Source organism: Antechinus flavipes, chromosome 2 (assembly GCF_016432865.1).
Source record: "Antechinus flavipes isolate AdamAnt ecotype Samford, QLD, Australia chromosome 2, AdamAnt_v2, whole genome shotgun sequence".
Classification (NCBI taxonomy): Eukaryota; Metazoa; Chordata; class Mammalia; order Dasyuromorphia; family Dasyuridae; genus Antechinus; species Antechinus flavipes.
The window spans coordinates 475,901,326-475,920,284 of NC_067399.1; the positions used below are offsets into that span (position 1 = coordinate 475,901,326).

At 32.1% G+C, this 18,959-nt stretch overlaps 1 protein-coding gene across 3 annotated transcripts in view; it reads right to left on the reverse strand.

Annotated features, from left to right (window-relative positions):
• The window catches only part of DPY19L3 (dpy-19 like C-mannosyltransferase 3), a 112,045-nt gene that overhangs the window by 78,983 nt on the left and 14,103 nt on the right, over positions 1–18,959 (reverse strand). For all 3 annotated transcript variants that reach the window (XM_051979754.1, XM_051979753.1, XM_051979751.1), the window contains exons 2-4: positions 18,198–18,339; positions 16,306–16,439; positions 1,599–1,689 (exon numbers count right to left, since the gene is read on the reverse strand). In XM_051979754.1, coding sequence (XP_051835714.1) covers positions 1,599–1,689; positions 16,306–16,439; positions 18,198–18,300 — 328 coding nt within the window. In that variant the 5' untranslated portion in view covers positions 18,301–18,339. The remainder of the gene's footprint in view (positions 1–1,598; positions 1,690–16,305; positions 16,440–18,197; positions 18,340–18,959) is intronic.

Sequence of the window (18,959 nt, forward strand, 5' to 3'; positions counted from 1 at the left end):
TATATATATATATATATATGTCTATATAAAGATATATACATACATTCGTGATTAAAGAATATTTTTAGAACAGATAAAATTGACTACATATGATCAAGTGGGCCATAATGTATTTATCTAAGCATTTTCTTAATAATAGCAGAATAATGAAATGTTACTATTATAACTTCTATTTTGTTCTATTTTCCCATGCTAGTTGCTTTAAACTGAATATTTTTATATTTCCCTTGAGTGAATGTTCTTTAAGCAGACCAGTATGAGAATTAAGAAGCAGAACAGGCCTACCAGCCAACATAAATGTGCAAGGAATCCTAAGAGACGAGAGATGGTACATGCCAGGCAAGACAAGCTATTGGTGCTAGCTCCATAGCCAATACTACTCAGGCTCCAATGGATATAGCAAAGGCTCCTGAAACCAGAAAGGCTGGGAATAGTGTTTTCCCCAGACAACCAGCCCTGTCTCTAGCTTGGCAATTCCTATGGAAAAGAGACCTATTTTCCTTACTACCTCCATCACTAGACACTGATGAGCAGATAAACCCAAGAAATCTAAGAATGAGAGTCCTACCTCCTCCCCAACTCCCATCCTATCAACCCCCCAAACAAGCCTGACAGAAACGAAGTCTGGCATTGCTTCTGCAGGTACTGAAATCTTATCCTTCACCTCCCATATCCACTATGCCCCCATTGCCTTCAGCAATTACAGCTACTGGAGATCCAAAAAAGAAAGTTATTGACGACAAAGCCTTTAGTAGTCAGAAGGCTCAAAATCAGAAACAGATATGATTTTATTAACAGAAATAATATTTTAAAAGATGCATTACCATCTGTTTTGCACTACCCTCTAAGAACCACGGGATATTTTTCCATTTGACTTAAATGTCCTATATGTGTCATCCCACATCATTAAATTGTGAGTTCTTTAACAGTAGGTCCTGTCTCTGCTTTTAAATTTGTTTATTCAGTGCTGTGTATAAAAGGCATTTAATAAATGCTTTTTAATTCAACTCTTCATTCAAAATCCAGAAAATTCAAAAAGAATAGTTGTGTATGTGTGTATTTAAGGGATGTAAATGCAAATGTATAACAAAATATTTTAAAAGCAGTGTTTAAATGATCACAATAAAGACTTCTTTCAGGACCAAGGCAGCTGTATAAATTTGTAGTAGTGATTTGTTTTATTTTTGATTTTTTTTTAAGGGGAAGAGGGTGTCTAGCCTTATGATTTCATCAATGTAAGGAAATTTCAGGTGAGAAAATTCCTTTTATTAATATAGAAGAACCACTGTTGTGCAATTTATTTAGCCAAATAGTTGCCCAAGTCATTAAAGTTAAATGATCTGCCCTGCATCACACAATTAGTAAATCCGAGGGCCTAACTTGAAGACAGTCCTGTTATCCTGATCCAAGGCTGGCTTTCTGATTACTATAGCACTCTCCTTATGAATCTGGAACAGTCTTTAAAATAACTTCCATCTACTTCTCAAATAGTAACCATAACTTCATTTTAAAAGTACAATATTGATTAAAATATTATCTTCAAATGAGTAAAATAACCCCACAGAATAATAGGGAAAACTTTCTATTAATTTAATTACCTTTTGAGATAGTTGGAGCCTGTAGCATTTGTTTGTAATAAGAGTAATATAATCCACATTCTGTTCGGAATGATATTTCTCGCTCTACTTCCTGGGGAAAAAAAAGAGATTTTGTTGTGTGTGTGTGTGTAATTTTATTATATTTCAGCAATTGTTATAGTAGCAATGAAGGGAGAAAAAACTCTGAAATCAGAATCTCAGGAAATTAGTCAAGTAGTTTACATGTGAGTTTATCCAAAGGATTAAAAAAAAAAGGTTCTACACAGAAAAAGAAATCAAATTTAAATTTAAAAAACTTACATATTCCCACATAATATTAGAATCATGACAATTATAGGTAGCCCAAAAATAAACTTTAAAAAAAGTAATATTGATCCCACACTAATAATGCAAATGAGCAATTTTCTTTTCATTCTAAAAATATAAAGTATTGTCACTAAAGGAAGGACTTTTACATATGAATTTTACTTTGACAAGTGTCACCAAAGTAGAAAATATTAATGGAAGAAAATGAATAAAAAATGTTAAGCTAAATTTAAATAATTTATTCCATCCCAGAAGAATTGAAAATTTAAAATAATCTTGTTATAGTCACATTTAGTTATATAACACTGTATAATACTGAATTAAACTGATAAAAACAGTCAGGGATGATGGTGGTTATAGAAGAGTGGCATACTCCAAAGAATATTGAGTTTGGGATCACAGACCCAAGTTTAAAAGTCAATTCAATCAAACTGTGTGATCTTAAGAAAATCATAATCTCTCTCTGGGTCTTAATTTTCTCATTATGTAAAGAAAGGGATTAATCTACATTAAATGAAGCATCCTATACAGATCAAAAATCTATGATTTTATAAAGTTCCTAGGATATATATATATATATGTGTGTGTGTGTGTGTGTGTGTGTATTGCATACATATATTGTGTGTATATATGAACACACACACATATATATCTACACATATGTTTACAATTAAAATAAAATTAGAATTCACATCAATATTGAATCTTTCATTTGGTAGGTCAGAAAATTCTATCCTGCAGTATGTAAATCTTTACATGGGACTTCTTTTCGTAGAAATATAACTTTTTCAGAAGAATATTATTATATAAATTTTAGGCATAAGTTCACATAGTGGGAAATGGTTTGGTATGTGTTAAGTCAGATGGGCTGTAAGATCCTTTCTGACTTAAATTCTGTAAATATTTTATCAATTGTAGTATTAATATTTTACAACTAAAGACTCCCAGTTTTAACATTCAGTATAAGTAACTATTCTTCATTCTTAAGACTACTTTCCCTAAAAGATTATGTTTTTAGTTGAGCTTATTTTTTTCACCTTCCAACTATTTCTCAGATAAAAATAATACAAATTCCATTTAAAAAAGCAGTCCACTAGGCTTTATTTTTGATGTGGTGATTATGTATGACACAATTCTTCTAATTTTCTAGAGCACTGATCCTCTCTAAATTCAATATAATAGTACCAAAGAAATTCTTTAATTAATCTACATCTAGTAGTAAGGTATTTACATTCTTAGTAAGACATAGTCATAAGTTGCCCAAAGTGAAGAACCACTGTTTTTCAGTAATTAATTTTGGTAATATACTTTAATAGCTCACAATATGTTGTCTTCATTTTGACGCAAGTTTCTCAAAGGCCTCATTTCTCAAACAGAGGAAACTGAATCAAATTTATAAAAAATAAGAGCCATGCCCCAATTGATAAATAATCAAAAGATAAGATCTGTGTCCAAAGAGCTATAAATTCATGCATATCCTTTGATCTATAAAGATCACTAGTAGGCATGAATACCAAAAGTGATCCATACCCTGTCTCCCCCCCAAAAAATAAAAAGAAAGAAAAATGACCTATATATGCAAAAAAATATTTGTAGCAACTCCCTTGCCAGGACAAAAAAAAAAAACACAAACCCTGGAAATTGAGGTGATATCCATCAATTGGGGAATGGTCAATAAACTGTGGTATGTGATTGTGATGGAATATAGTTGTTCAATGAAAAATGATGAACAGGGAAAAAAGAAAACAAAACAACCAGAAATCCTTTATGAATTCAAGCAAAATGAAATGTACTGTATAAAAAGTAATAGCAATGTTCTGGGATGATCAATTGTAACTGACTTTGCTATTCTCATAGTTTAATCATCCACGACTACTCTGAAGAAGGAAATGATTGTGTCTGAATGCAGATTGAAGCTCGCTCATTCTTTCTCTCTCTCTCTCTCTCTCTCTCTCTCTCTCTCTCTCTCACACACACACACACACACACACACACACACACACACACCCCTTAATTTTTCTTGAGGGTTTTTATTTTCATTAGGGTGGGAAATCTATATTTTCTTAACATACTTCATATATGGTTTCTTAATTATGGGTGGGGATAAGGGAGAAAATCTAGAACTCAAAATTTAAAAAAACAAATATTAAAAAACTACTTTGAATGTACATGGGGAAAAATAGTAAATAAATTAATAAAATGCAATATGTTGACTTTTTTACTGAGAGCTAAACAAGTTTTTAATGTTCTCTAATAAAGCAATCTGAGTTTGAAAAAAGTTCCAACCATTCTCATAAAACTAATTTCATTCCCATATAGCTTTGTTTATAAAAAAGGACAATACAAAAAGCATTAAAAGACATGATTTTTCAAGCATAGGTAATGGTCATTTTGGTTAAAATGATGGTTTTTTTCCCCTAGCAGTGATCAAACATTTAGCTTTTATTTTCATTCATACTGATATATTCAATCTTACTCTTCCAAGAAATTGTTTATTTACTCATCATAATATTAAAACAAAGTATCATTACTTTTATTTTAAATCTAAATTCCTTAAACTCTACTCATTAAGTATAAGCTATGCTGTAAAATGAACAAATAGGAATGAAAAAATAATGTTTGTTTTCTGGTTTCTATGTTTTATGGCCATTTATAGGTTCATCTGAATTTCTGAATTGAGACATTTAAGATCATCTAGTCTAGTATAGTTAGTTTTACACAATCTGGAGGCATAAGCATCAAACCTTCTTACTGTTTGGCGAAAGGGGAAGGAGAAAAATCTTCATAACAATGCAATGTGTCTTAGGAGTAGAGCTGACCTGGCTGAAGGTAACTAGGCATCTCCAAAACCATTGAAATTAGTCATTATATCATCCATATGCTTGAACTTAATTTCAAATGTATTTTGTAAAAATTTTTTAAAATCCATAAACAATTTACAAACCTACTTTAATATAATTTCCACATCTATATAATGTAAAGTATTTAAAAATGCTTTCCCTATCATAAATTGGTGAGGTAAATAGTTTGCATATTAAATGTCTTAATTTATATGTGAGTATAAAAAGGTCTGAAAGATTAAGTAACTTGCTCATAATTAAATTTCTGGCATAAAATGGCATCTGAGAGTACAGAGTTCTTTTCACTATATCATACTGCCTTTCAATATGAGGAAGAAAGAAAAAATTGTGACTCATTGTGACACAACCTTTTTAATACCCCCTCAAAGTATAAAAACAGAAGGGGACCTAATTAGCAAAAATGCATTCAAACATGATTAATTTGTAATCTTGGCACCAGCTGTATAGAACCAAATGCTGTACTTTATTAGACAGACACTTGCAAGTTTTACATCTGCTTCAAGCTAAGAGAACATCTGCTTTATTCATTCAAATGCTTTTCCAGTTTTACAGCAATTTATACTTTGCCTGGTATACCATGCCAACAAAAACCGTACCAATAGAGGTTACCATCGAAAGACTGAAAATGAACAGCTACTACACGTTTTAATTTGCATTTTTTCCACAGAGAATGTAATGTTTTTGAGAGAATGAAAATTCTTCTCCTGAAGATAATAGTAGAAAAGAATGGGAAAATCAAAAAAGTAGAAGGAAGAAATTAGAGAAAAAAAGACAATTTAACAGGTGTTTTGTGTAGCAACTACATGACAAAACTAAAGGGAAAACAGGTTTAAATGAGATTTTACTTTTAATGATCTAGTTTCTCTACTAACATGAAAGTAGTCAACTAACAGAAATGTAAGTCTTTTTAGAAGGGTTACTTTTGTTTGTTGAAATAAGTCTTAAATTATAAACTTCATATAAGTACTTTCTACTTTGACAGAATTTCAAAGAAAAAAGAAAAAAAAAGTTCCCTGAAAGCCTGAGAAAGGTACAAAGGGGAATGGCTCAAGAATCACAAGCCATATTATTCAAGATCTAATGCTTATTGCACTAGGAGGGTGTCACTTTCTGTAAGGGTCAGGTTATTGGGTTTCAAGGCCCTTTCCAGCACTAGTATTAGAGGATTCTTTTTTCAATTCTTTCCTTGCTCTCTTCTTTATTCTTTTTCTTCTATTTCTTAAAATCCACTTTACAACCAGATTAGCAAATAACCTTGGTCATAGCAATTTCATTTACACAGCTGTTGAGAAAGGATCCTATAAGGGAATATCACCAGCAAACATTCAATGCACATACATGTTTTCTTGGCTGGTTAAATTTATGGCCATCTGTTAGAATGGCGTAATTTCTATTCTAAAGTTGACAAGACCTTTGGCATAGAACATAAGCTAACAAGATGAGGATTTTTAAGGACTGTGACAACACTTTTGGGTAATTCTTTTTCAACTGGGAAAATCTGAAACAATCAGCAGTCTTATTACTATAGTTTCTATCATTAATTGTGTTTATTCAGATCATATTTATTAATAGACTATCTTCCTGCCTTTTATTTTTCAGGATTGTCCAATGGGAGAAAAAATGCATAATCTGTAAATCTTAATAGAAAAGTAAATTAGGAATGAAAATGTTAACATGGAAGAGTCATGTATGGGGAATAAATGATATTTTAACCAACCCTGATATATAGCCTTATTACTGCCCATAACCGCTTGTAACCACCTGAGAATGCATTTACTCTAAATCATTAACATTTACATTTCTTAAGTACCTACTATGTGCAAGGGACTGTATTAGGTACTGATTTTACAGAGCATCATGAAACAGACTCTTCTTTGGGGTCTAACCATTCCAGCTATGAAGAAAGACTGTTTACAAGGCAACATGGGAAAAATTACAATTGCCAGAAAAATTTGGAAAAGACTGCACTTAGTCATAACATGACTATAACTAGACAGGTAAGTAATTCTGTTATCTCAATGATCATTTGAGTTGCATATCTATTGAAATATTGAGAATCTATTGAGAAATAATAAATCATCCTTGAAAATTTAAAATTATCTCTAAATTTCCTAATTGATAAATCAGAATTAAAAGAATTAAATGTGGCAGCTTTGTCACTAACTATCCCATGCTAAATAACAAACTGAGTGAGAACCATTGCCCTATCTAAAATGGTACACCAGAATAAGTTTGCTAAATTTTTGTATTCTGAAGTTATATGTTAAGCAGTTTCTATAATTTTTGTGATTAATATACATTGATCACTAACTGAGATCCAAGAATAAGCTTTCTATTTATCATTACTGTATATAACAACAATGATTATTTCCATGACAGATCAGATGAAAATGGGATGTGCCCTCTGTTGTAGTCAAATCACAATGATAAAATGACCCATAATGTAGTATTAATTATTATTAAGCACAGCTAGCTATCGTTCTGTTGGGGTGCCTATAAAGGAAAAATAGGTTAGTATATTTTATAAATACAAAAATTTTCTCCTAGGCATTTTAGTGATATGATCTTGAGCGACTTTCTCTACTTGAACTCTTCTGTATATAAAGAGAATGTTAGAGTCATTTAAATATATGACTTGTAACTTAAAATTTTATGTATATACAAAGCACATAACAGTTAACCACTCATTTTGATTAAACACTGATTCATAATTGTTCTCTTATTTTTCTTGTATTAAAGAATAAATTTAAACATTTTATATGTAAAGTAATAAAAATTATAAAACTGTTAAATAAAAAGAACTAAGAAAAATGAACTATGGGGTGTAGCTTTTAAATACTCTGGGTTTTTTTTTTTTACTCTTCCCAAACCAACATGTCATTTTTGATTTAAAATTACTATACATTTTTCCATTTTTTCAGTTGAGAAGAAATATTAGTTTATCAAGTTACAAATGATATATACATATATACATGTAATATTATATTTTTGTTACATTTCCCTACCTCCAAAGTATACAAAATAATCCAGATACACATGACAGCTTTTTCTTGATTTTAAATCAACACTTTCTTCATTTTTCATGTTACTCTGCTTCAATTATAATTTTTCAACTACAAATATCTAAAAATGAACATTTTTAAATATTTCAGACGTATTGAGCAACTTACTAGCTAACTGTATTATGCACAATTTTTTTTTTACCATCTGGATAATTATAGCTTAACCAAATGAACAAAAATATTTCAGGCAAGAAATTATTCGAGTAATTTGGGGAAAATAAACTACCTATCAGAATTTTTTAAAATGTCAAAAAAAAAAAAACCACCCAAATTTGCTCTTCTTATAGTACTGCAAAAATTCTAAGAAATATAGAAATGGGTGAAAATGATGAAAGCATGTGCCTTAAGCAGAGACAGGGTGGATGAAATAAAAGCAGAATGACACAGGCAACCGGTACCTTTGTTTAGATGGTATTAATCTATTACAAGAGACGGTATTTAATTAATCTAAGAAAAGAGAGGTCTTTATTTTGGCAGAGAGAAAGTATAGTGGATAATCAATTGTGATGATGATATCAAAAATAAGAAAAGAAAGAAAAGCATGTCAGAAGACAAAGAAGAGAGAAGACAAGTTCAGAAGAGAAACAGACAAGGAGGTCAGCATGGGTAGTATTAAGTTAAATTTAATACTACTTTAAAAACAAGCCATTTATAGTAGAAATTTAAGATTTCACATAAAATTCTATTTTTTCTGTTCATTATACATGAAAACATTTATATTTATTGATGTTGATGTTTATAATTTAAAAAGAAAATTTAAAAATATGTCATAACATTGCCTATCTATCTTTGCAAGTTCAGAGAAGCCTGGGCATAATGTCAGGCTTGGATGATGTGTTGGTTAGTATTCCTGAACTGTTTTTTCCCCTTCTTTATTATCTGTTTTCAGAGATGGTTTTTGGGAAGAGAGAGAACAGAAATTTTGGGAAATTTAGGTGATATAAAAAACAAAAGACAGTAATAAAATTTTTTAAAAAATTAATTCAATTTCTACAACAACAATAAAAAAGGAAGACTAGCAACAAGCAGAAAACTGGAACAGAGCCCTTCTATCAGGGAAACTCAAATGGGGAGAGACTGCTTCCAAAAAAAAAAATCAGAGGCTAAGTTTTGCTTCAAAAAGGGAATTACTTCAGGCTGTTCCAGAAACCCAACAAAGAAGATCAAAAGCATTTTAGAATCTTATAACTTTTTGCACACGAGATAAAAATAAAGCAATTTGAAAGACTTATCAATTCAACCATGCTAATGGTAGGAAATATAACCTTAGAGACTTTCTTATTGGGGGCAAAAATAAAGTTGACAAAAGATTTGTCGTTCTTTTTTTTTTTTTTAATGACATAAACCTCTGGGATTATAGTTAAATCTATAAAGAAATCCAGGAGAAAAATTCTGAAACTTAACCAGTTTCTTCTCACATTGCCCATAAGGCAAAGATTTTTCTTATTTAAAAGTAAAAATATAATCCTGACTTTTTTTTTTGGGGGTGGGAAGCAAAGGAGGAAAATCAAAGGGATGGAGAGGCCACTAAAGGAGACAAAGATAACTGAAGTTGGTTAATACCATTCTAGAGTGGAGAATAAGGCATGCCTTTCTTTAAGGTAATCAGACTAAGTTATGTGACTCACAAAATGGTTTCAAAGAGTTTCCAAATAAAAACTAACAAAATATATTTTGAGCAAATTGAAGCATCCTTGGCATAAAAATACGGTTCTCCCAAACTGTCTACTTTGCAAGGAATGATCATTTAGGATACATAAACTCTGGTATGCTGATTAAAATCTCAGTTTCATTGACTTAGTATCCTTGCACAAGGCTTTGGGATCTAAATGATAAAATAGAATGTTGCTATTCAGTAAAGTAAATTTCCTTTTAACATAAATCAAGAAGCAGATAAATGAGTTATAAAGCCAATATACCTAAAAACTGAATAGCTCAAAGTTGAAAAAAAAGATATTTACTCAAATATAGTAATTGCTATTTGAAAGTAAGCATTTCCCCCCTTTATGATTACCTTTGGATAATTTAGAAATAGAGTTGAAAAAATGTTCTGCTTTTACTGGATTTAAATGTTGTAATACAATATCTAAGTACCTAATATGTATACAATACTATACTAATTGCTAATTGAATTACAAAATTATATAAGATATAAACAGATATAAAGTTTGTATAGCTAACTCAACTAAAAATCTACAGACAATTGGTAGATAAGACAACCAAACAAAAATAATTTCAATATACATTAAATTTAAAAATGTATCAGCTACAAAATAAAGTCTATGTGAGATCCAAGGGTGTAGATCATTACAATTGAATGAGTCAAAGCATACAGGAGGCAAACATCATTTGAGTTTGTTTTGACAAAGAGGTAGGAATTCAATTTTTCCAGGCTCATTTGAAAGCCTAGATAAATGCAAGGAGGTATGAAATTCCTAAACAAGTGCAGGGGATAGAAAGCTGGCTAGTTGGGCAGAATATATATGTGAAATATATAAAGGGGAGACAAAATAAGCCTGCAAATGTGGGAGAAGACCAGAAAGTAGAGGGTCTTGGATGACAAGTACAAACTTGAATTTCACTCAATAGGTAACCTCTGAAGATTCGAGAAGTGTGTTATGACTACACCTATGTATAAGAAAGAAATTCTAGCAACTATATGGAAATAGGCCAGAGAAAGAAAGTGAAGATGAGAAAAATCCTTAGGAGGCTAATACATTACATGTGAACAATAAGGAGGCCTTGTACTAAGATGGTGATAGTGTGAATTGAGAAAAGAGGGTGAATTTAAAAAATCCTGTGGTCTGGTAATTAATAATATATGTGATATATAGGGCGGTTAGGTAGTACAGTGGATAGAGCACCAGCCCTGAAGTCAGGAGGACCTGAGTTCAAATCTGGCCTCAGACACTTAACACTTCCTAGCTGTGTGACCCTGGGCAAGTCACTTAACCCCAATTGCCTCAGTAAAACAATAACAACAACAACAACAACAATATATGCAATATAAAGAAGGGGTGTTCTGGGCGGGGTCTGACTCAAGTCAGTTCCCAACAAGGACTGTTTTAGTCCTGTTTTAGAACAAAGTCAGACACTCATTGTTCATTGAAAGGTTAACAGAGATTTAGCCACAGAAGGAAAAGGATAGTTAATAGGGCTGAGCATCAGGGAACCCTTTAAGTTGATTCAGCTGAGTGAAGGTCTCATCATAACCTCCCACTTTGTTTCCTCGTATCTACTGTAAACCCAAGTCATGAGGCAGGGACAAGAGTCATCTAGAGTGCTCCAGACTAATATTCTCAGGGAACATCTCAATGCTTTTAAAGAAAAAACTAGCCTAATCTACATGGAGTAAATGTTAAGTTTTTATACCTACATGAAAAGGGAAGAGTCAAGACAATCTCAAGATTTCAAATGTGTGGAACTTGAATGAATGGTGGCACCCCAGACAGAAATAGTCAAGTCATGAGAAGGAAGGGCTTAGTGATTATCGTGGTAAACCTCAACTCTGGATTACTCTCACTTCCAGCTTCCTTCACTCCTCCTCACATGCTGCTGAACAGAGAAACCATGCTTTCTGAAATCTACTGTAAATTATGTCACCTAACTTCAATTGGACCCTCATTATAGCAAGGCAATCCATTTACTTCCAAGCTGATTCACTATTCCATTCTCCAGAGATTAGTTCAAATCCTTTCTTTTCATCTCAAACTTCCCCTTCCAATTTTCTCAGATAAAGGCCCTTACCCTATACTTGAGCAAAAAGATGTTGTTTGGCAAGAACTCCCATTTTTACTTTCTCAAAACTTTAATAATCACTCCTGACTTCTCCTTCCCCTGTCTCTGATTATGAAGTGATTTTTCTCCTCATTGAAGGACAACCTTTTTCTGCATGTCCTGGATTCCACTTCCTTTTGTCTTCTTAGGCAGACTGCTTCCCTCAATCGCTACCCAACTTCCTAGTCCTTCTCCCTTACCTTTTTCTTTCCCATCTCGATTATTTCCCAGCTATACATAAACATGTCCATGTCTCTCATATCTGATCTCCTATTGGACTCTAAGAAGCAGCAGCCCTCTTTGTTTCACACACATAGACATACACACACACGCACGCGTGCGTGCATAAATATATTGTCTCCCCTAACTAGAATGTGAGAGTCTTCAAAGTGGGTACTGGATCGATTTTCTATTTGTAGCTCTAGAGCTTGGTAAAAAGTAAGTATTTAATAAATACTTTTCCATTCTATTCTTTAAAAACCTTTACTAGACTTTAAGATGCTCTCAGGCTATTATCCAAAAGTTCTCCTCCATTTCACTGCCAAATTCCTAGAAAAAGTTCTCTACAAGTAGTACTTCCATTTTCTCTTCTCAAACTCTTTTCTGAATCCTTTGCAATCTGGCTTCTAACTTCATCAGTCAACTCAAAGTAAAGTACTATTCCCAAAGGGATCAGTAATCTCTAATGGTATTTACCAAAATATTATATGCTCTCATTATACAACCTGACATATCTAACACTACTGACCATCCTCTCTTTCTAGAGAACTCTTTCTTATCAGCGGGGTTGTTTTTGTTTTTTGGTGACATTATTCTCCTGGTTCTTCTGACACCTATTCTTTTCAGTTTCCTTTGCTGGCTCACCATCTATTTCACAATCCCTAATTGTGAATGTTACCTAAGGCTTTTTCTAGAGCTCTCTTATCTCTCTACATCCTCATACTTGGTAACCTCATCAGTCTTGTCATAGGTTTAATCATTATTTTCTGCAAATGACTTGCAGATCTTTATATCCAGCTTTTGTCTCTCTCTTGAAATTCTGTCCTGCATCACCAACTGCTTATTGAATATTCCAATCACTATTGCATTTTTCTTGCAATAGTTTTTTGTACATATCCTACATATACATATTATATTTATGTGTATGTATGTATGTGTGTGCGTATATATATATATACATATATATGTATGTTGCATTTTTGATTTTGTACCCCAAGTGCCTACCACATAGGTACTTAATAAATGCTTGATTAATTCAATTCTGGATATGGTAAGTTTAGGATGACAGTAAGATAAAAAAATTGAGATTTTTAGATATAAGAGTTAAATGCATAGAAGTTGTGGTGGAAGCCATGTCAGTAAATAAAATTATCACAGAGGAGGGTGTAGAGAAGGAAAAAAAGGCAAAGAACAGCCACATTTAAAAGAGTCATTAGAGACAGAGCAGAAACAGCTAGGGGTAAAAGAATGAGAAGTGCCTAGTGTCCTTGAAGCTAAGGGAGAGGTGTGTTTCTAGTAGGAGTATGTAATCAGTGCCAAAATGTGCAAAGAGGTAAAAGAAAATAAAAAAAAAAGATAAAAACCCATGCATCTGGCAAAAAGATTTATTAAGGAAACAGAAGGAAAAATTATAGAAGCTAAGATGAGAGTAGAAAGAGTTAAAATGTAGTAGGAATCAGAAATAATATTTTTTTTCAAGCTTAGCAATGAAGAAAGGAAAAAGATGAGACAGTAGCTAGAAAGATCAAAGGTGTTTTATGGAATTGAGACTATCTCAGCGTACTTACAGATACATAAGAAGTCAACAGCAAAGAAGTTGAATACCAGAACAAGGATTAAACATACAATTTGAAGGACTGGCTTTAATGAGCAGAGAAGATACATTTTCATCAACTAATGAGGGAGAGGACAGAAAGGATGCTAATGCTGAGAGGCTTTCAAGAAAGGAAAAGGGGAGTTAAGGAAGTTCACATTTTATTCTCAAGAACATAGGCAGCTAGGTCATACATTGTATTATGAGAAGTGTGGTATGGTTGGTGACAAGGAAAAGAAGAAAAGTTTTGGAGAGGTCATTATGTAGAAGAAGATAAGGAATCAATAAAAATAGCTAAGAAGTTTTATATTTATATGTATATACATGTACACATATATATGTACATATATTAACATATACATATTAAAAAATATGCATGCCAAGCCATTTGCACCCAAAGAGAAGAATGTGGGAATTGATTATGGATCACAACACAGTATATTTTCAATTTTGTTGTTGTTGTTTGTTTACATCTTGTTTTCTTTTTCATTTTTTCCCTTTTCTATCTTATTTTTCTTGTGCAGTGAAATTGTAGAAATATGCACATATTTATTAATACACTGGATTACTTGCCCTCTAGGGAAGGGGGTGGGGAAAAGGGAGGGAAAAAATTTGGAATACAAGGTTTTGCAAGGTTGAATGTTGATAATTATCTATGCATATGTCTTGAAAATAAAAAGCTTTAATTAAAAAAAGGAAAGAAAAGATAAAATAATAAAAATATGCATGGCAGTTCTTGTGGTAGCCAAGAATTAGAAAAAAATTAATTCTAGTCAACTGGGAAATGATTAAATAAATTGTGGTATATAAATGTAATGGAATGACAAATAAAATAAATACAGAGAGACATAGGAAGAATTAAGTGAATTGATGCAAAGTGAAGTAACCAGAACTCAGAAAAAATACAAACTGATATAATATAATTAGAAAGAAGCACTGCAAAATAATAAATTAAAGTTGCAGATTAAAAAGAATGGCTTCAAAAGAGGAAAAAATACCTCTTCTGGCTCCTTTACACAAGAGGGTCAACAGGCTACATACATTATCAGATTTTTTTTTATTGCAGTGACTGGTTTTGCTAATTAGAAAAAAACTTATTGTATGAGCTGGATTTCTGAAAGGACAAAGAAAAGAATATGGAGGGAAATTTAGGCAATGTAAGAATATAAAAGATATTAGTAAAATATATTTCAAAAAAAAGGCAAAAATTAGGGGCAAGAGATTTTGGGATTATAAATAGTGAAATATGATGTTGGTGGTAAACATGGAGGTAAGCAAAATTGGAGTTTGTGAGATGGATTAGAATAGGGATGGATCAAGGGACAAACAGCCATGATGAGAATAAAGAGTAGGTTTATCAGGGAACAAATGACAGCAGACTGTAGACAGAAATGTGGTAAAGTTTTAAGAGAATTGTAAGAGGTCTGATGCAGCCAATGTTGGAATATGGTTGAAATGAGTAGGAAAAGTGAATGTTGAAATTGAGACAGTAGAGGAATTCTGTGCTCAGTCCCTCAAGAATAATGGCAGGGAATGGGATAAAGAAGAAAACCATGATTCCAGGAATTAATGTCATTGAAAAAATTAAGATAATAATCTAAATATGGATAAACTATGATGGAGAGAGGGTAGTAGAAGCAAAGACATCAAAAAGATAAAAGTCACTTAGAAATAAAAAATGAACAGAAAGTGGAAGGAATGGAGATGTTCTCAACAGACATGTTATCTCCTCAGGGGGAAAAAATGTTTTTGATCAAAATGAACAACTGAATGAAAAGATCAAGGACACAAAGGAATTTATTGACTCAAACACAAGCATTCTGAAGGACACAATAGAATGGGTGAGGCAAGGAGCAAACTGGGCTGGAGCGGAATAGGGGCGATTAAAAACAGGATAAAGGTTTTGGTGGGGATAGTATGGGTATGCTATTTGAACCTGAAGTGGCGAGACCTAAAAGGAATCTGAAAGCCAATACAATCAGAGGTAGTTTATTATAACAAGATTTCTTAGATTTGAAATCAGAAAAAGCAGATTTAAATTCAGTCATTTTCAGTTATGTCTGACTCTTTGTGACCCCATTTTTGGAATTTCCTTGGCAAAGAAACTGGAAGGATTTGTCATTTCCTCCTCCAGCTCATTTTACAGGTGAGAAACTAAGGCAAACATGGCTAAGTGCTTATCCAAGGTCACACTATACGTGTCTAAGATGAGATTTGAATTTAGGAAGGTAAGTATATCTAACTCCAGATCCAGCACTCTATCCACTGTGTTATCGATGTATCTATCTTCCTATCTATCTGACTTTGTTATCCTTAGACAATTCACTTAACCTCTCTTAGTCTTGGACTAACTGATCCTTTAAAATGCCTTTTTGCTCCAAATATACAAAGAATGATCCATAAAAACTATTCTGACAGAGGACTTGCAGTAAATCTTTCCCCAGACTTAAGAGATAAATTTTAGCATTTTGCTAAATTTACCTTCTAGAGCATCTATTTCCAGAGGATAATGTGGTTTCCTTCCAGGTTTGCTGTGGCACTTCAACGAAGTGAAAAACAGTTCTCCATACTCAACACCTCCAGGATGTGAATGAAAGAACAAAGAGCTGCTAAACAAGGTCCAGGATACAGAAGGTCTTTGTCCCAGATATCCTACAGCTCTCAGATTAAGAGAAGATTTAGACTGCTAAACTACAAGCAGGGAAGAACAAAAATCTTAACAGATTTTAGCTTCCTTGAAATATTCCTTTGATTTATGCCTTCTTATTTCATGGATTTATTAAGAATAGACATCTTGCAAGAATTATGCAATAGATATTCAGAATTTTTCAATCTTTCTTATATTTTCTGAGAAAATAATTGTTCAATAATTAATTGAAACATCTTACCTTAATGTTAGAAAACCATAAATCATTTTCATGTAAAGTGGCAAGGTAGACAGAAGTAAGAAATCCAATGCAAATGCCAAGAGTTCCACCAATTGTTAAGGATAGAATTTTCCATAATCCTTTCCCACTGTAAACTTTTTTTTTTTTACAAAAAAGAAAAAAAGTCAGTTAAAATTCATCATTTTACTACTGAGCACAGTGGTATATGTCAAGTTTTTGAAGTTTTTTCATAGCAATTTGATTGAGGCTTATATTGCATTTAAAAAAATTATAAATGTTATAGCTGCACAGAATAAGTAATCTATTAGCTAATGAAAAATATTAAGATTACAATAAGTTAAGAAGAATATATTCATTATTTGTGTGAATGCATTAGAATCCAAATCACAAAACTTTTTGAGTTGGAAGAGACTTTAGTAGCCAGGTACCCAGTGCAATCTATACATGAAACTAATCCCCACTATAATTTATGACCAATAAGTGGTTGTTCAGCTTCTGTATGAAGAATTCCAAGGATCTGGACCCTAGAACTTTTGGAGGCACTCCATTCCAATTTTGGGAATTTTAATTGTTAACTAAGTTTTTCCCAATATCAAACCTACTGAGGCTGTTTTGCAATTTATACTCATTATTCCCTTTTCAACAATACTACTCCTCTTCCACTATGCTCAAAAAATTTTGGAAGGATAAATGATAAAAAAAAGAATCAATTACATTCATTATTTGGCAAAAATTTTGTGTATGTTCTTCAGAATATAAGACTGGTAGATATGTAACCAAAACAATTATGGGAGTGTTAAGAACATCTGTCAATCTTGGTGAAAACATGATAACAACACAAATCTACATTTAAAGTTCTGCTTTAAAATTTTTTCATACTATTTATTACATTGAATACAGGGTGAATGTTAGATTTATTATTTTTGTTCAGTCGTGTACAACTCTCCATGACTTCATCTAGTATTTTCTTGGCAAGGGTTTGCCAACTTCTTCTCCAGCTAACTTGACAGATAAGGAAACTGAGGCATACAAGACTAAAGGCTTTCCCAGGATCACACAGTTAGTAAGTATGAGGCCAGATTAGAACTCAAACAAATAAGTCTTACTAATAGCAGGCCTGGTACTTTATCTACTACATCATCTAGCTTACCATATTTTAGATTACAAAATCTTTTAACTTTTAAACAACCAATTATATCTTTTTCTCCAAACAAAACCACAATTCAAATATTTTTGGTAAATTTCTATACTAGAAGGAAATACTGAGCAAATCTACTCCAATAATGACTCCACATTTCAAATTGCAGATTACCTCCTTGTGATTGCAGAGTAGAAGAATTAGAGATAGGATGAGCAATAGATTAAAAAGGACTGGACAAAAATAAGAGAATAATGTTATAGAGTAGTTAAGGCTAAAGGAATCATGAATTCTGAAGTTCTATTCTGTATACATTTAATGCCTGACCATGAGGAACTTCTCTATACTTCACTTACCTCAGTTACATAAACTGTATATAGCACTGACTTTCCTCTTAGTACATTAGATTTAATGTTCAACACAAATATTTTTAAATATTAAATATTAGAGAAATCAATAAGAGCAATATTTTAAAAGGTTTTAATGAACAAAGTGAATCTTCAAATATAATTCAACTTTAATTGAATGTAATGTCACAACTGAATTAATGAAGTGATTTGTTGACTTAATCATTCATATGAATAAATGGAATATCACATTGTATAAACTACGTATTGGTGAATAACATTAAATCTTTTAAGTCTTACAAAAAAGAAAGACATCACACAATGCAGTATGAAAATTTTAAATGATTGTATGCTCAAAGTACAATTAAAGGCTTACATTTTAATATGAGTTTGTTGAAATTACCTACCAGTTAACAATTGTCTTTCCAGTTCTTCCTCTTCCTCCTGTGATGCATTATCCTCATAAACTTCTGCAACTTTTATTTCTTTCCTTTGCCTGATAGTTGTCATGATGTAAGACTTTCATGCATTTTTTCTTCAAACCAATCTCTACACAAATAATACAGTAATAAATGATCCAGTCCATGTAAGCAAAATTACTATCGAACAGTATAACTATAAATTTAAACCCTTTTAAAAACTATAAGAGACATACAACTTTGAAAACTTATAAATAGGTGGGGGAAAGGGAAGGAAAAAAACTTGGACACAAGGTTTTTCAAGGGTGAATATTGAAAATTATCCATGCATATGTTTTGAAAATAAAAAGCTTTAATAAAAAAAGAAAACTCTGATCAATACAACAACCAGTCATGATTCCAGGGGATCAATTACTGGCCATCTACTGCCAAAGAGGCAATGGATTAAAGATTCAGAAAAATACATACGTTTTTGGACATAATCAATATAGGAATTTGTTTTGCTTTACTATGTATGTTTGCTTTATTTTTGTCTATTTTTTCTTTATTTTCAAATGGGGAGACAGGAGAAGGAAGAGAGAATGAAAGCTTGTTAAATGAAAAAATAAAAATGTACCAGAAACAAATGTAGCCTTAAATTAAGTCAAAGTAGGTAGCCACTAAACATTGGCATAAGTTGAGAGTGCCTTGACATTACACGTCAAAACTATCTTTTTCATCAGTCTGTCAAAGTGACATTTTTTCTCCAAT